Source organism: Lissotriton vulgaris, chromosome 1_1 (assembly GCF_964263255.1).
Source record: "Lissotriton vulgaris chromosome 1_1, aLisVul1.2, whole genome shotgun sequence".
Lineage (NCBI taxonomy): Eukaryota > Metazoa > Chordata > Amphibia > Caudata > Salamandridae > Lissotriton > Lissotriton vulgaris.
This window is the reverse complement of record NC_141685.1, coordinates 1053804335-1053821046: the sequence shown is the minus strand read 5'-3', so window position 1 is coordinate 1053821046 and position 16712 is coordinate 1053804335. Positions and strand designations below refer to the sequence as shown.

At 46.5% G+C, this 16712-nt stretch overlaps 1 protein-coding gene across 1 annotated transcript in view; it reads right to left on the bottom strand.

The window, feature by feature from the left end:
* Positions 1–16712, bottom strand: part of LOC147748524 (E3 ubiquitin-protein ligase TRIM39-like) — a 718477-nt gene that overhangs the window by 150537 nt on the left and 551228 nt on the right. Inside the window, exon 5 of the mRNA XM_086936451.1 lies at positions 10753–10775. Coding sequence (XP_086792577.1) covers positions 10753–10775 — 23 coding nt within the window. The remainder of the gene's footprint in view (positions 1–10752; positions 10776–16712) is intronic.

The following is a 16712-nucleotide window of genomic DNA, read 5'->3' as shown; positions in this document are numbered from 1 at the left end:
CAGCTAGTGCGAGATTGTTGCTGCCCGCCGCACCTACATGTTCGCAATTGCGAACTTACACCGCAAAGAAAAAAAATCCGCTGCGTGCGAATTTGCGGATCTTACGGGAAATTCGCGAATCTCGCGGATTGTGAATTTACCGAAAATCCGCAAAATCCGCGAGTGTAACGGATTTTCCGCCCATGCTTAGTTCTCGTTCGCCTCGATCAGGCCTCGCTGCAGGTCTCCAAAGTCGCCCCCCGGTTCAGCACCCACAGCGCTCAACGATCTGGGGGTCGGGTGCCCGTGTCGCCCGGGAATCAGGATTAATGGCGGCTTGATCGCGGAGCCGAGCGCTCAGGCGACCTCCACCATCGGCGCTCAAGCCACGCCCCCCAGAGAAGGGCGTGTTATGTGAAGCTTGGGAGTGGGATGCCCATTTCTTTTCCAGATCTCTCAAAAAATGTTTGACTGGTTCAAGTAATTTGGAGAGTTGTGAAGCAGAGTGCCCAGGCTTCCTAAATTTACCAAGTATTTCCTGGAGATCGGGGAGTGGGGCAGGACTAGTTTAACAATTATACTTTTCAATTTCAGAAAGTTTTAGAACTCAATGTCGGGTAAACCAAAATTCTTGCGCAGGTTAGAAAAGGGTATAGGGTGGTGTCAAGGACCCAAGTCACGTATGTTGTTTCTGCCTCTCTTGGCCCAAATTTCCCAATATATTGTTTTAATTTTATGATTCTGCCACAGAGAGGCATCTTCTGAGCTGGACATTCTCCTAGTTAATAGTGTATCTATCAGGCGAAGAGCAGATACTGTGTCTCAAAACACAACCAACTTCTCAGGTCTGTGGTAACCTGAAACTAGCATGGGAGGGAAAGAAATGGAGAAAGAGGTGAATCTGTTTCTCTAACAAGATCCAAAAGCTACCACCACCAGGGAGACCTATTATCTCGGGCATAGGGTCTGTCCTTGAGCCTCTTCCACTTTTGTAGACTTCTTCTTACAGTCCTTGTTATTGAAAATTCCCACTTATCTCCAGGATACAAAGGACTTGTTGCGTCTCTTAAGTGAGACCATATTTCACCAAGAGCAGGATTACGTAGTCTCCTTTGGCGTTGAGTCTCTAAACACTTCGATACCACAGGATGAGACTCTCTCTACCATAGAGTCCTTACTGGAGTCCAACCCTATCGAAAGCATTACTCCAGTGCACTTCATAATGACATGCGCACCTTTAGCCATGAAGGAGAATTTCTTCAAATTTGAGGACAACATACATCTCCAAACGTCCGGAACATCTACGGGCAGTATTTTTGCCTCTAGTTTGGCAAATCTCTACGTGCACCATTTTGAACAGACCATCGTGCTACAGGAGGACAACCCCTATGGAAGACACATACGAGTCTGGAAGAATTACATTGTCGATGTTTGTCATCTGGAGAGGCACTCCAGACACCATTAAATCTTTTCACCAATGGTTGAATACCAAAAACAACTTCTGGAGATTCAGTCTGGAATTTTCAAACACAGCCTACCATTCCTGGATATTTGCATCTTTCCAGAATTAGAACGCCTTGGCACAGAACTCTACAAGAAACCTATGAACCGCTACTCTTTACTATCAAACAATAGCTATTATCCAAAGGGCTTGCGTGAAAACCTTTGGGCAGTTTCTCAGGCTAAGGAGAAATTGTTCCACCATCGAAAAATATAAGGAACATGCCAAGACATTAATTATTCACCTCAAAGAGAAGAATTACCCACTCAATGCAATCCACAGATCTCGGAAAAGGGCAGCGAATAACAGGGAAGCCTTGATTGAGGTGGCTGGTCCCAAGGAGGAACTAACCAGGTTGACATGTGTCAACACTTTCTGCACTTACTCCAACAAAATAAAATAAAAGCATCTTAAAACATTGGAAAATGTTGAATATCGGAAACGAACCACTACGCCCTCCCTTGTTCGTATTCAAAAGGAGTAAGAATATCAAGGACCAGATTGTACACACAAGACCTAAACTCAAGCCGAGACCTTCGGACCAAGTATCACTATGGGGATTACCACCTGTCGTAGGGCATTTCCCTTGTGGTTCCTGTGCAGTTTGTCCGCAGACAACACGCATGACCGAGGTAGACATTGGTACAAACAAACCCAGGGTCCTGACTAGGCATATGAACTGCAACAGCGAGAAAGTGGTCTACTTAATCACCTGCCCGTGTGGTTTACGCTACGTGGGCATGACCACGCGGAAGATTAAGACGAGAATACAGGAACATAAACGCACTATTCGGTGCAAAAAGTGAACAAAAATGACCAACCATTTTCTAGATCTGAACCACCAAGCAGACAAACTGAGGTGGACTATTCTTGAACAACAGTTTGTTCCTCCGCACATCACGGAAATATCTAAATTCCTGTTCCGAAGGGAACAACGTTGGGCGTTCCGGATCAAGAGTGAAGTGACAGGGTTAAATGAAGAAATCCCTTGGCTGTCTTTGTGAATTAAATGTGGTAGACTCCTGTTATATCAGAACTGACACTTTTAGGTACAAGAAAAGATTGGATCAGTGCATAGGAGCATCACAATTAGATAATTTATTTACACATTTAACATGCAAAAAATGAGCCCTTTACTTTCTCCGACCACAGCAATTCCCTTATAGATGCCGGACTATAGCGCTGAGCAGCTTCAGTCTCATCTGACTACTTCCAGTAGAACATATATTATGAGATTGTGCCGCGCTAGCTTTTCTTTTATTAGATAGAACCATTCCCCAATGGAGAATCTGAGCGATGTGACACCTAAGCTTTCTTCAGTAGTACTTGTGCGTTTTCATTGCTTTGGACGTTTTCAATAAGGTAAAGTCACAGTTTAGTTTCACAAAAGCCAGCACAAGCACAGGTAGCGGAATTGTGTAGAACTGAGCATGCACGGTGACAAACACTATGTTCCTGCACATGCTCAGAGAATCACACAGGCATGCTAACCAGACCCCTTGCGGGCTTCTCAACGTGAATCAGACTCTCTACGCCGGTATTTAGGCCCTTCATTCGTCCCCCGTCAGTACCTCCCGTTGCAACTTCTGTACTACAACGGAGTACCGACGGAGAGGTAAGAGGCAAGCATGGGGGCATGGGGGCATTGCTGTGCAATTGATAGATAAAAACTTTTTTCCGCTACTATGTCCCTACATAAGTGAGATTGTTTAGAAATGTTGTTTTATAATTATGTCGACCGCTTACGAATGTGATGGGAGGGCGGACTATCCACTGGTAGTCTGACTTATAACATAGAAAGGAGCAATTGTAAAAAACTTGAGCGCAGCTGGCGATTAACCTATGATCCTGTCGCTAAAGCTACCTATAGAGCCGTAATAAAAAAAAAATCACAAACTTAAGCGTGCCACTATCAGGGAACATTTTATCAGCAAAATCAACGCTGCTGAAAACTCTTCAAAAACGTTGTTTAAAATTGTGAATCGACCCCCTCATCTCCGCTCCAATAATTTCAATCTGTAACTCGTCTTTACTCTCAGGTCAGTTCCCCACATCATGGAAGCAGGCCATGTTGATTCCCATTTTGAAAAAAACTGATGCCGACCTTGCGTTGTTCAGCAACGATCGTCCAATTTCGCTCCTCCCCAAACCAGCCAAGGTACTTGAGAAAGTGCAAGAACAACTGGCCAGCTATCGGAGTCCAGACAATTATTCCACGACTCACAATCCGGATTTAGATCCGGTTACAGTACAGAGACCGCACTGCTGCAGGTAACAGACCATTTGTGAATGCCTGGATGCAGGCGAGGAGGCCAGGTTGGTGCTCCTCGACCTGTCCGCAGCTTTCTATACCGTCTCACACGCCATTCTGTTAGATAGACTTTATACTCTTGGGATACGGGATATCCCCTTGGCCTGGATAAGATCTTTTCTGAGTGGTAGAACTCAGCAGGTCTTCCTCCGGCCTTTTGTTTCGGAGGAAAAACCACTGAGTATGCGGCGTACCTCAGGGCTCTGCACTGAGCCCTCTCTTCTTCAATGTCTATCTGTCACCTCTGGCCGAGGTAGTTGAATCTTGGGGGGTCAGAGTGATATCCTATGCTGATGACACTCAGCTTGTTTTTTCATTTAAAGATCACTCGGACGGTGGCTTTGCCAACTTTAGGCGCTGCCTGACCAACATTTCATCTTGGATGACCCTCAACACCATCAAGCTTAATAAGGATATAACCGAGGTGCTGTTCTTCAATCAAAGTGCCACACTTCCTTCCCTACTGTGGTGGCCATCTGAGCTTAACCCTCCCCCAGTTCTGGTAAAATCAGCTCAAAATTTGGGCTTCCAATTCGACAATGAACTGTCATGTAAGAAACAAATTATTAAGGTCACCTCTGCATGTTTTGGTAAGCTCAATATAATTAGTAAAATTCTCCCTTTCCTGCCTCTGGATTCACGTAGGACCGTCATCCATGCCCTTATCACTTCTCACCTGGATTATTCCATTAGCCTTTATGCAGGAGCCCCAGCCTATCTGATTAAACTGCTGCAGATTGTGCAGAATGCAACAGAAAAGCTGATATGCAATATCCCCTATCGCCACTCAATAACCGCTCATCTGATGAAACTTCACTGGTTGCCTGTGACTTATCGCATCCAGTTCACATCCTTGGTCCTGGCTTTCAGGGCTCTAAATGGTCTAGGCCCGGCTTATCTCAGATGCAGGCTAAAGCCTGTTCAGTCTGCCCGAGCTCTCAGATCCAAGCACCTTAGTCTTCTTCACCCTCCGCGTTTCCGCAGCTTCAGAACGGGGGGCAGAGCTTTTGCTGTTGTGACGGCCAAACTGTGGAACAGCCTACCACTGTGTTTGCGGCTGACCGAATCTGAATCTCTGTTCTGGCGCAACTTAAAAACCTGGCTGTTCTCCAACCTCTAGCAGTGATAGACATAACTGCTGCTCTTAGTCCGTAGCGCTCGGACACCCCCGCTGGGGGTAGCCGCGTGCTTTATAAGCTTCTATATAAAAATGAAATAAAGGTTTTTTCTCCAGGTCACGTTAATACCATAGTATGGACGTTCATTTGACCTGCGTTTTGCGAAGTGCACAAATCTCAGAGTAAATCTATTGGTATCCCAATTGGGCACTAGAAAGACGGGTCACTTGGCCAGTGCATACACAAACCAAGAGCGCACATTGTCTTTGCCAATTACTAAGCACTTGTTAGTGAATGCGAACAATATATTACTTAATCTAATCGTTCCCACTTGGTTTACTTTGAGAAATCCCTGCTAACTAAACCGTGACTTTACCTACTTAATACCTGCTAACTAAACCAGGACTTTAGCTAATTATTACCTTAAGAATGCCTACTAACTGAACCGTGACATATGCTTCATGCGCATGTTTTTACGTAATCATCCCCACACGCCTGTTACAGCATATCAATACTATAGAAGGAGCCCAAGTGCTTCCAATGGTTTTAGAGAATCGATAAAATTCCAATGCGCATGCGCATACCTTCCATGCGCCCTAGAAATATCGTACTAGTAGGTGCATACTGCGCATCCATTGTAACTAAGAATATACACCTTCCTGTAACACACTTAACCATCAGTTACATTTAGATGTTCTTATATCATGATCCCTCAGTCTTCTGGCACACTAAGAGAGCATCATAAGAAAATATATATGAAACATTCTCTTTTTTGTTGAATGAATGAGTGATGTTACTAGAATTGCCAACTAGAGTGCCAGCTGGATTTGTGTTCCATTTTTGTATGTTATTGTCAGAAACACCACTAGCACATCACTGTAAATAATATAGATAGGCGCCCATACTGCACACCAGGTTCATGTGACGCATTCTTGTTGTGTCAGAGCAGGGCTCCCTTCCCGAGTTGTAGGAGTTGTAACCAGGTTGAGGTGGGTTAGCTTGTCCTACAAAATTGGGTGAGTAGACGACTTTAGTCATACAGCAACTCCGAGTCCAACAAAATACTCTAATCAGTCATTTTAATACTGTACCAAGTTTGGATTTCATATCCTATTTGATTTGTTGCATTTTTCTGTGTCTTACTCTCTTCAGACAAGTTCCAGTGATACCAAATCACACACACAGGTTTACTGGTTTTGTATTAGAGTTTATTTATTATTTTTTCACTTCACAGCAGCAGCTTTGTTATCTCCTTTGGTCCTGAAGAAAGCCAGATATACTATTATAGATAATTTATGGCTGAAACATGTTGACCTCTTTATATAATCTAGCAGTTTAATTGTATACTGCTTTGCACTGCGTTTTAATCCTGCCAGTTTGGACGAGCCAATAAAAAAAAACTTTGTCCGCACTAGGTAGTTTTAAATTCACTTTCAGTCACTCTTTGCACTGCACCCTCACAACAACACATTGCTTACATATGGGATTTTAGCATCCACAACTGTTGATATTTAACAAAAACATCCCAGAGCTCCTAACTCACAGTGAGGTGGTTGTAGCCATCAGTGGGACTAGGTTTTCCCACTTGAAGGAGAAGCCCATATGATGAAGCATGCCACCTATGGTGGGTGTGGGCATTCGTCCTAAAAGGGATTGCTCCCCTTCTGGATCTTGTTAGAGAGACGCAGATTCACCTCTTTCTCCCTTTCTTCCTCTCCCATGCTGGTTTTAGGTTACCACAGACCCGAATAGTTGGTTGTGTTTTGATTGTAGTATTTAGGGGAAATACTTCTCTTAGGTCTTTAAACTAAAAAAATCCCTTGGACCCCTCTTCAGGTTTTTTGTATTATGACGACAGATACTGTGTCTACCATTACGGACTTTAAGTGTTCCAGAGGCAGTTTTGCTACATGGCGTATAGATAGTGTTGATATGAGAGGTAGTGGGTTGAATAGATGGGCCTCAATATGCAGCCGTGAGTGGGGTTCATCATCTTCCTGCCTCTTGCACCACCTATACCGATATACGTGGACCGCCCACATTCCTTTGCTCTGCTGCTTGCTGGATTGTGGGGGAGCTGTAGTGGCGGTCAGTCTGTGGCCTACCTTGCTCCAGTCAGTTGAAGGGTGGAGAAATGAGTTTGGGTCGCATTTTGTGGGAAGGTTTTGGATCAGGGGTTTATTGTTTGCTTTTTAGTGTTTATCTCTGTTGGTCTTACATCTTTCGACTCTCTACCCTTGCCTTTCCACATTCCAAATTCCTCTACCACATGACAGACAGGCACGTCTTAATACACCAAATCTCCAGAGAGCCAGGTGAGCCTTACAGACCAATTTTAGCTCCATCAGACATCCGTTGGTCCTAGATGCGCTTCAAAATAATTATTTCCCCACATACCCAACTGCTTCCACATACATATGGAGGGCAGGCATGCAAGCTTTATAATATAAGTCCACTCTACACAGCTACTGCAGTATTTAGATGTATAATGTCATCCACCATGTCAAATGCAAAACAACTGCGGAATACTGAAATAAGCTAAAAGGGGATATCATCTTATTACAAGAAACACATTGAGTCCATTAAGGGTGCTACATTTTACTCCAGGTGGGTGCCAGAGGCTGGGCTTGTCCCAGCAATACAGAAGAAAAGTAGGGTCGTTACCATAATTTCAGAAAAGTTCAAAATCACAGTGCTGTCTCACTCACACGGAATTTTGTATTGTGAATATTTATGCCCCAAATGACAACTCAGAATTCTGGAAAGAAGTGGACAAACTAATCTCAGAGCTGCCGTATAATTTAGAAGTGATACTTGGGGGTGGGTGGGATTTCTGCCTTCTTATGGATGGGTCCCTAGATAGGATATCGAAACAAATTTCTTAGTAATAGATCACAAACAAAATCTGCTGCGAAAATATTCTGATTGATGTATAGAGACTATACAATCCAACTGATAGTTACTAAACCTTTTACTCCCTTCCACATCACTCTTTCTCCAGGATAGCTTATATTATAGTTAGCAAATGCTGCTGGTGATGTCCAGAGATCCCAAAAATGAAACAATTGTTATCTCATACCATGCCTGTGTATCCTTAGAACTTGACCTAGGGGATGCTTCCGCTCCCCCAGACAATGGCTTATTAATGATTATCTGCTTGATGGCGATACATCAGTTCCTGAAAGGAAGCAATATCAAGAACACCTCAGCTTCGATTAGATGAGATGCTCTCAAAGCTCCCACTAGAGGAATTCTGATAAACCTAACGGCGATCAAAAATAAAACTCGCCAAGCAACTAACATCATTAAAAATGGAAATAAAACGGCTAATGGCCTGAGCCATAAGGGGCAGCTGCTTTATCAGAACTACACAAACTACAGTATGATTACAATAAAATATAGAATAAAAGCACAAAAATTGACTGAGCTCTCTGTAGCTGGGAAGATGTTCAACAGGAAAAAAATCTGAGAAAACACTGGCTAACTACCTGAACTACACTAACCGATCCCTTATACCTGCAATTAGAAACACAGCTGGGCATTTGGTGTGGTCTACTCAGCGCATCTTGCATACCTTTAGACAATTCTATTCTGACCTATATAACTCCAATAAAGCAATAGCCATAGACAGGTGTAAAGAATATCTACATTTCTATGTCCTTCCGCACGCAAGCCAGGCAGACCAACTTAATCTCAATGTACATATTGATGAGGGATATTCTGGAAGCCATTCACAGCTCTAAATCTGGGAATGCAACGGGTCCAGATGGGTTTTGAGGCAAATTCTATAAAATATTTGCGGACCTTGTGACAGCCCCATTGAAAGCGGTCATCCATCAATTCGCAGAATCCTTGGTCCATGTCTGGCACGGCAACTGAGGCCACAATGTTGGTCATCCCAAAGGAGAGGGGGGGGGGGAAGGATCTGGATGTCAAAAACTATGGACCCATATCGATATTCAATCTTAATTACAAAATATATGCTAAAATTATCTTGCACAGGCTTGAAATTGTCATATTAAAACTAATTCCTCCTACTCAGACTGGTTTTCTCATGGGGAGACTTGCCGCGGACAATATTAAGACTATTCTGTCATGCACTTAAAGATTAACTTATTGAATCCATGGCAGCTGCTCAGGCACTCCATGCTGAAAAGGAATTTGATAAGGCCTCTAGGTCCTCCCCAACAAGCAACACTACACAAATATCACTTTGGGAGGATTTTATAAGCATGGCGATGGCTGTATACTCTAAACCGATGCAAAAGTCAGGGCAAGTGGTCACCTCTCCCAATCCTTCCCACTTTCTAAAGGCACATGACAGGGCTGCCCGCCTTCCCCGCTTCTTTTCCTTCTGGTTGAGCCATTGCGCACTGCTTTTAAACACAATCATAATATTAAGGGTGTCCACTTAAGCTCTGGTAGACAACTGGTCACGGCATATGCAGATGATGTTCTCTTTTTTACGGAAGATGACGATTTGGCCATAGCGCATATTATGAGAGGCAAAGATACTCTTCGGTCTCTGGTTACTCAATCAACCGTGACAAGACCGAGGTCTTTCTGCTAAATGTCCACTGCACTCAGACGATGATTGGTGACTCTGCCCTGAAAGAGCAATCAAACTAATTTAAATGCTTGGGTGTCTACTTTGAAAAAGATTTAACAACCTCACTTGCTACTAACGAAAACGAACACCTGCCCAAATTAAAAGACCTATTGAATTCATGGTCCCCTAAATATATCATTTGGTGGTGTCGAGCTGAGACAATCAAGATTATGATAGCCCCATTGCTTAACTTTTTCTCAAGTATGTTACCCATCACCCTTTCCGCCTCCTTTTTAAAATCTGTGTACAAACTTGTATCTGAACTCCTATGGAACGGCAAGAATGCAGAATCTCCCTGAACACTCTGAAACTGAATAAGCAAAAGGGGTTCAGCCTCTGACTTCCCATCGTCATCAACTGGCCTTCTTGGCATCACAAAACCTCAAAATGTTAAAGTTCTTTGTGATTTGTTTTCTGTGAAGAGCACACACATTCAGGTCTAACAGTGGCCATCTGTAAGCTCATCTCCTATATATGCCGTCATATCAGTGCTGCTTCTGGTGACAATGAAGACGCACAGACATCAGTGCTCCCTCTGGTCACTACGAAGCAGCACAGAAGTTGTGGGAGTACATTTCCACTTCGATATCCACTGAACTTCAGTCTCCAGGCACGAAACTGCAACAGAGAAAAGTAAACTTCTCGTTTGCAACAATGCCTTACTTGAGCAGAAACCATCAATGGAATTTAAGCAAGGAGATATCTGCACACTGGAGGAAGTAGAGTATTAGTAGAATGTTTACGATAACTGGTGAGAAATATAAGGAGTTTTCAATAAAACGGGGTAAGGGCTGTGAAAACAAGAAAGATTAATGTGAAATCGAATAGGAGGCATCTGATTGAATAGAATATGGAGAATAGAAGAAGTTGGATGGCTAAAGTTTTCTAGTGACTTCAAGTACATTTGTGAAACATCTACTAGAGTAGAGTATCTGAGCAACATAATGGTGATTTTGTGATTTTTTAAGGATCCTCATGAGGGTTGAGCACATGGGGAGGTTCTTTTTAGCAGTTGAGTGAAGGGGTGGAAGAGGTTTAAAACCTGTACTAAGTTTCAATGGACTGGATGAACACATCTACAGACATAGGACACAGCATTCAAAATAAAGTATGTAGTTCTCCCATGGTATTTCCTTTCCAGAGAAGGGAATGTGTGCAAGCTGAGAATTGACATTCCAGCGCTACAAGTGGGCATAATGAATACATGCAGTGGATAAGAATAAACCAGACTTACCTTTTTAGTGTGCTTCTGACATCCTGCAAAACAAGAGAAAACAAGAAGAACATTAGTTTCCGCAGCACAAACATTAAGCTTTTGCAGCAGTTCAGTGAGTAACAACTTGTGAAACTCAAGCTTCATTTAACACAATCATCAATAAAATGTGAAATAACTCTTTCCAATGTACTGGAAAGTGTAAGAAATGGGGGTATTAGTTTAGAGGTGAGGTACCCACCCCAATCAATAGCACCCAACCATGGTTAAGGTGAATCACTAAAGTGAACAAATTAACTTGACCTCGACCCGCTAGTAGCTATGGTACAGAGTGGACAGCCTTAACTTTTTTTTTTTTTTTTTTTTTTTGGTGTAAGACATTTATTTGTAACAAAGGCCATGAAGCTGTACACTGCGTCACGCCAACAACCCGGAGGCAGGCCGCTATCAGGAAGTTCATACAGAGATCACTGAGAGACAGACCGGAGTCTTTCACCCAGCCGGGTAAGACATACATATGAAAGCATGAGACACAACAGAATTTTGAGCATACGCAGTACAACTTCAGCAAGGAAACGGTCTTACTTTTCTCATAGTGCTGTCGACATTTGAAAGATATAGAAAACCAACGAGGTCGCCCCTGAGTAGGAAGTGGTTAATCCCCCGTCACAGCGGTACGGTAAAAGGATGCGTCCGTCAGCACCATTTTTCTCCCAACAACCCCCCCCAGCAAGTCAAACCAAACACTACAAACAGAGGTGCAAGTACATGGACAAACCATTCACACAACACGGCAGTCCACAACGAGGTCATATGGGCCAGCCTCAGGTCATGCAGGTAGTGGGCTAGCTACATACAGGGCGGGAATGTAAGGATATCTAGTCCGGTTATGCACAGTCTAGGGGAGCATGGGCGATGCGGGGGGGAGGGGGCCCGGGACAGAGGCTAGAACACAAGACTGCCAGTGGGGCGCAGGGCGGCCAGGGTCTCGATTCGGGTCAGCGTGTGCAGCAGTCTCCCAGCGTGCGTCCGGTCAGGGCCTGTCAGTGTAAACGCGGGACTGCGGGATCATCATAACTAACTTACGCATTGCGCACCTTCAGCCCATGTCGTCTGAAACACTCGTATCCCGGGAGGTATCTGGTGAGTCAGAGCCCTTGCGTGCTGTGGCCCACTGTATAAACGGGCCCCATATGTCAGTGGGTCTGGAAGCGGTGGGCATAGACTCCCAATAGTGCGTTAACTGCGTGTGGCCGTAAGTCACGTCCCTGATCCAGCTCTCAAGAGAGGGGGGGGCTGGTCTACCCCAGTGCAGTGCGATCTGTCGCTTGGCATATAAAAGGAGTAAGGCATGCAGTTTCCTGTCGCAGGGCTCAGTGTCCTTAACATACCCCAGCAGACCTAGCAGCGGGGAAGGTGAGTCCTCCCTTCGGGTGATTTGATTTATGGCCGTGAAGACCTCTGACCAGTATGTAGTCAGCTTGGGGCAGTTCCAGGCCATATGAAGAAAGGACGCTTCTTCACTTCCACATCTCCAGCAGTTGGCATCCTCACGGACGCCCATTCGGCGTAGTAGAGTCGGAGTGCGGTAGTATCTATGTAGGAATTTGAAGTGGATGAGCCTCAGACGATAGTTTGGGGACAGGGCTGTAAGTTGCGCACAGCAATACTCCCAGGCGTCGTCTGGTAGCTCGTCCCCCAGGTCCTCAGCCCAGCTGGTTTTGGCCGTGGCTACTGTCGCCGGGGCCTGTTCCTGCATGCAATTATATAACCTGGACACCAGCTTTTTGGGGGAAGGTCGTGAAAGCAAGTTTTGGAGGGCGGCAAGTGTGCGGGGTTCCTCCGGGAAGCACGGCCCCATCTTCTTGCAAGACTCCCTAAGGGAATGAAATAGCAATTTGTCATTAAATGTACAGAGCCGGTCGGCTCCCTCGGCAGACAGCTCGAAAAAGGTACCATCTGGATATAAGTCTGCAAAAGTGAGTAGCCTATTCCCAAGGATAGTGAGGACGTCGCCTCTGGCCGTCAGACACGGCAGCATCGGGTTGCCCCTCAGGGGGATAGCTGGTGCATAAAGCAGGGAGAGACCGGCTCTCTTTTGGAGTTCGCGCCATGTCCAGCGGACCATCTCTACTGTGTCTACCTCGCGTGACGGGCATGTAACCTTACCGTGCAGTGCGACTCGTAATGGCAAGGGGGCGACAACGGCTAATTCCACCGCCACATGTGGTTGGTAAGGTGTAGGGAATGCCCAGAAATGCAGGAACTGGGCTTGCGCACAGAGTGCGTAAAGTTTCAAATCTGGGGCACCTAGTCCCCCTTGTCGCAGCGGAAGCGTGAGCAGGTCCCAGGAGATTCTAGCCTGTCCTCCAGCCCACACCAGTTTAAGTAGCAGTGAGCGGACCCGGGCGTGGAAGCAAGCTGTCATAGGCAGTGGCACATTTACAAACAAATATAAGAATTTGGGGAGGACCACCATTTTAGCCAACGCAATTCTTGCTACCAGGGAAAGCGGTAGTTTATTCCAGATCTCAACCCTCCCCTCCAACCAATCCACCGCTCTACCGAAGTTCATCTGCCACAACTCCTGCACATCCCTGCTGATCCAGATGCCCAAATATTTGACAGTTTCAGTTTCCCATCTGAGGGGGTAGTCAGGAGCAGGGCGTTCAGTGCTCTCCGTCAGGGGGAAGGCCACTGACTTCGCCCAGTTAATGGATATCCCCGCTAATCCCTCAAATCGTACAAATTCCCGGAGTAGCGGGCTCAGGTTCTCTTTAGGATTCAGGACGTACAGGGTTACATCGTCCGCATATAGCGAGATTAGTAAGCTTCTAGCACTAAATCCGATGCCCCTGGCGGTATGGTGTTGTCTGACTCTGGCCGCCAGCGGCTCCATCGCAATCGCGAAAAGGAGCGGCGATAGGGGACAGCCTTGCCTAGTGCCTCGTGTAATACTGAATGGCTCGGAGACGAGACCATTGACGCACACCCGGGCCCTTGGTTCCTTATAAAGAAGCTTTATCAGGGTCATGAAGTTCTGACTGAAACCCATCCGCCTTAATACACTGAAGAGGTAGGGCCATTCTAATGAATCGAAGGCTTTGGTGGCGTCCAGAAACACCACTGCTGCCTGTACTGACGGGTGTAAATAGTGAAGGACCGAAAAGATCGTTCTGAGATTGTGTGACGTCGCGCGTCCAGGAATGAAGCCTGATTGATCTGGGAGCGCTATCATAGGCAACATCGGCTGTAACCTATCCGCGATGACCTTTGCGTATATTTTAGCATCAACGTTTATAAGGGACAGGGGCCTATAGGAGTCCAGCTGCTGTTCATCCTTATCCGGCTTGAGTAGTGTGATAATGAGAGCCTCTCGCATGGAGTCAGGGAGGGAATTCAATTCGAGAGCCTCGACAAATACAGAATGAAGTCTCGGCGCCAGTTCAGTAACATATGTTTTATAGAAGGAGGTGGTCAGGCCATCAGGGCCAGGCGCCTTATTGGCCGGCATACTCTTAATCACCTGGGCTATGTCTTGTACTGTGACAGTGAGGTCCATGTATTGCCTGTGGTTGTTGTTGAACCATACAAGTGCTATGGAGTCAAGAAAGTCTCGCAGCGATGCCGGCGGAGTGGGTTGTCGTGAGGTGTACAGGGTAGCATAGAAGTCTGCGAAGGCGTCTAACACTGCCTCCTGTCCCACCACAAGGCGTCCGGTGGCATCATGAATAGTGTGTATGAAATGTGATGATGTGCGGGGATTTATCAGTCTGGCAAGGGTCCTGCTTGGCCTATCACCCTCCCCATACCTGCGCGCTTCTGCCTGTTTCCCTAGAAACTTCACCTCCCGCTCCGCCTCCTCGTTAAAGGTCAGCAGTTTGGCCTTTAGAGCGCCTGCAGTCTCTAACGACGGGTTAGCACTAAACGCAACATCTAGGGCCTGCAGCTCCCTCTCAATTTTAGCCAGCTCATCCCTGATGGTACGCAGCACCCCTGCCTTGCGCGCTATACATTGACCTCTGATGACAGTCTTAAATGCATCCCACACAACGGCCTCAGATGTGGCAGATCCCGCATTCTCAGCAAAGTAATTGTTAATGTCTTCTCTTATCTCTTCTACGAACACAGGGTCTGTGAGCACGTGTGGAGGGAGGCGCCACTGGAATGCCCTATGTGGAGTTCCCGGGGGGTGTAGTTCCAACATGCATGGGGCATGGTCGGACAAAGATCTAGCCATGATATCAACCTTTGAAACCCATGTCGCGACTTCGGGAGACACCAACCAGAAGTCCAGCCGCGACCATGCAGCCTTATGGCAGGTGTAACAGGTTCCCACATTCGCTCCCGGGTGTCTAGCACGCCATACATCAGACAGCAGACCTTCATTCATGATATCAGATATCGCCTGGCGCGTTCTATTGTGTTGCGGCCTGCTTACGCCACTGCGATCCATGTCATCATTCAACACAGTATTAAAGTCCCCTCCCAACACTACCGACTGACAGTCCAGTAACACAATTTTCGCCCAAACATTTCTGAAAAAATCCGGATCGTCCACATTGGGGCCATAGATAGCAGCTAGGACAATCCGTCGCCCCTGTAATGACCCATGCAGCAGAACATACCTACCCTCCTCATCCCGCACCTGGGAGTACTCCCGCCAATCCAACCCCCTACGAATGAGTATGGCGACACCCCTCGCATAATTCGAATAGATGGAAGAATAAACATGCGCCCATCTGGAATTTTTCAGTCGAGCTGAGGGGGCGACATTCAGATGAGTTTCTTGAAGGAAGCATACATCTACATTGTGCCTAGACAACATTCCATGCAGTAAGCGGGCTTTCTTGTAGTCCCCCAGGCCCCTAATGTTCCAAGTCCAGAGTTTGATACCTCCCATTAAAGTACACAACCGTAACCAGCCCCCACCCCACCTCCCCGCCCCATAAGGCCCCTCAGGCATCCAGACGCCATAATTGCAGACTTAGCACGCGAACACATAGACAATTGTAGTAGTACATTGCACCAAATACAAACAGGAACTCGCAACTCAGGAATAACTCCCATCAACCCCCCACCCTCAGCAACCCCCCAATTAGGTCGTGATATACCCCAAAAGTCCTCACGCAATGCGTGGAAGTACCCCAACATCAACAACAAAGGGAGGCACCCCATGAGGCGTGGTGCGCTCGGCCAACACCCCCGCATACACGGGGTGGCTACAGTCAAATTTCCGTGTCCCTGGGATCTGACAGCGACCCCCATCCAGTAATCCGCCAGTGACAAAGTCTACCAATGTCCCAGCAGAGGCACGGAGTTAGCAGCAAAAGGTAGTATAAAGGCGGCCCAGTGACTTACCCAAAAGGAGGCAGTCCAGCAGGAGCATACCTTTACGAAAGATTGTTCCAGGCCTCCCAGCCCCAGTGTAACAGGCAGTTCGGTTACCGTGCCGGATGAGCGTTGCACAGGTTTCAGTCATTGTCACTGAGTTGCTCCGAGGCGTCCTCCAGCCGTGGCGATTTTCTCCTGGCTCCAGCACATATGTGTTTGGCAAACTTGAGGGCTGATTTGGCGTCAGTGAAGAAGTGAGAGGTGTTTTCGTGTTGAACCTTCAATTTCGCCGGGTATAGGAGTGAGTAGGGCACTCCAGCTTGCAGTAGGATCTTCTTCGCCGGTAGGAATTCCTTTCGTGCCGCTTGCACCAGAGGGGTGAAATCCGGGTAAAAGGAAATGTGGTTTCCCTGATGCGTGATTGTACCTTTCTCTCTCGCCAGGCGTAGCACGACGTCTCTGTCCTGGTAGTTGAGTAGTTTAGCCAGGATTGGGCGCGGTGGGGCGCCCACTGGGGGCTTTTTTCCAAGGGATCTGTGCGCCCTCTCCACCGTGAAAACCGGGGACAGATCCGGATCGAACAGTTCATGGAGTAGGTCTGATACATACGATTCCATCTTCCCGGTGTTTGTGGTCTCTGGAATGCC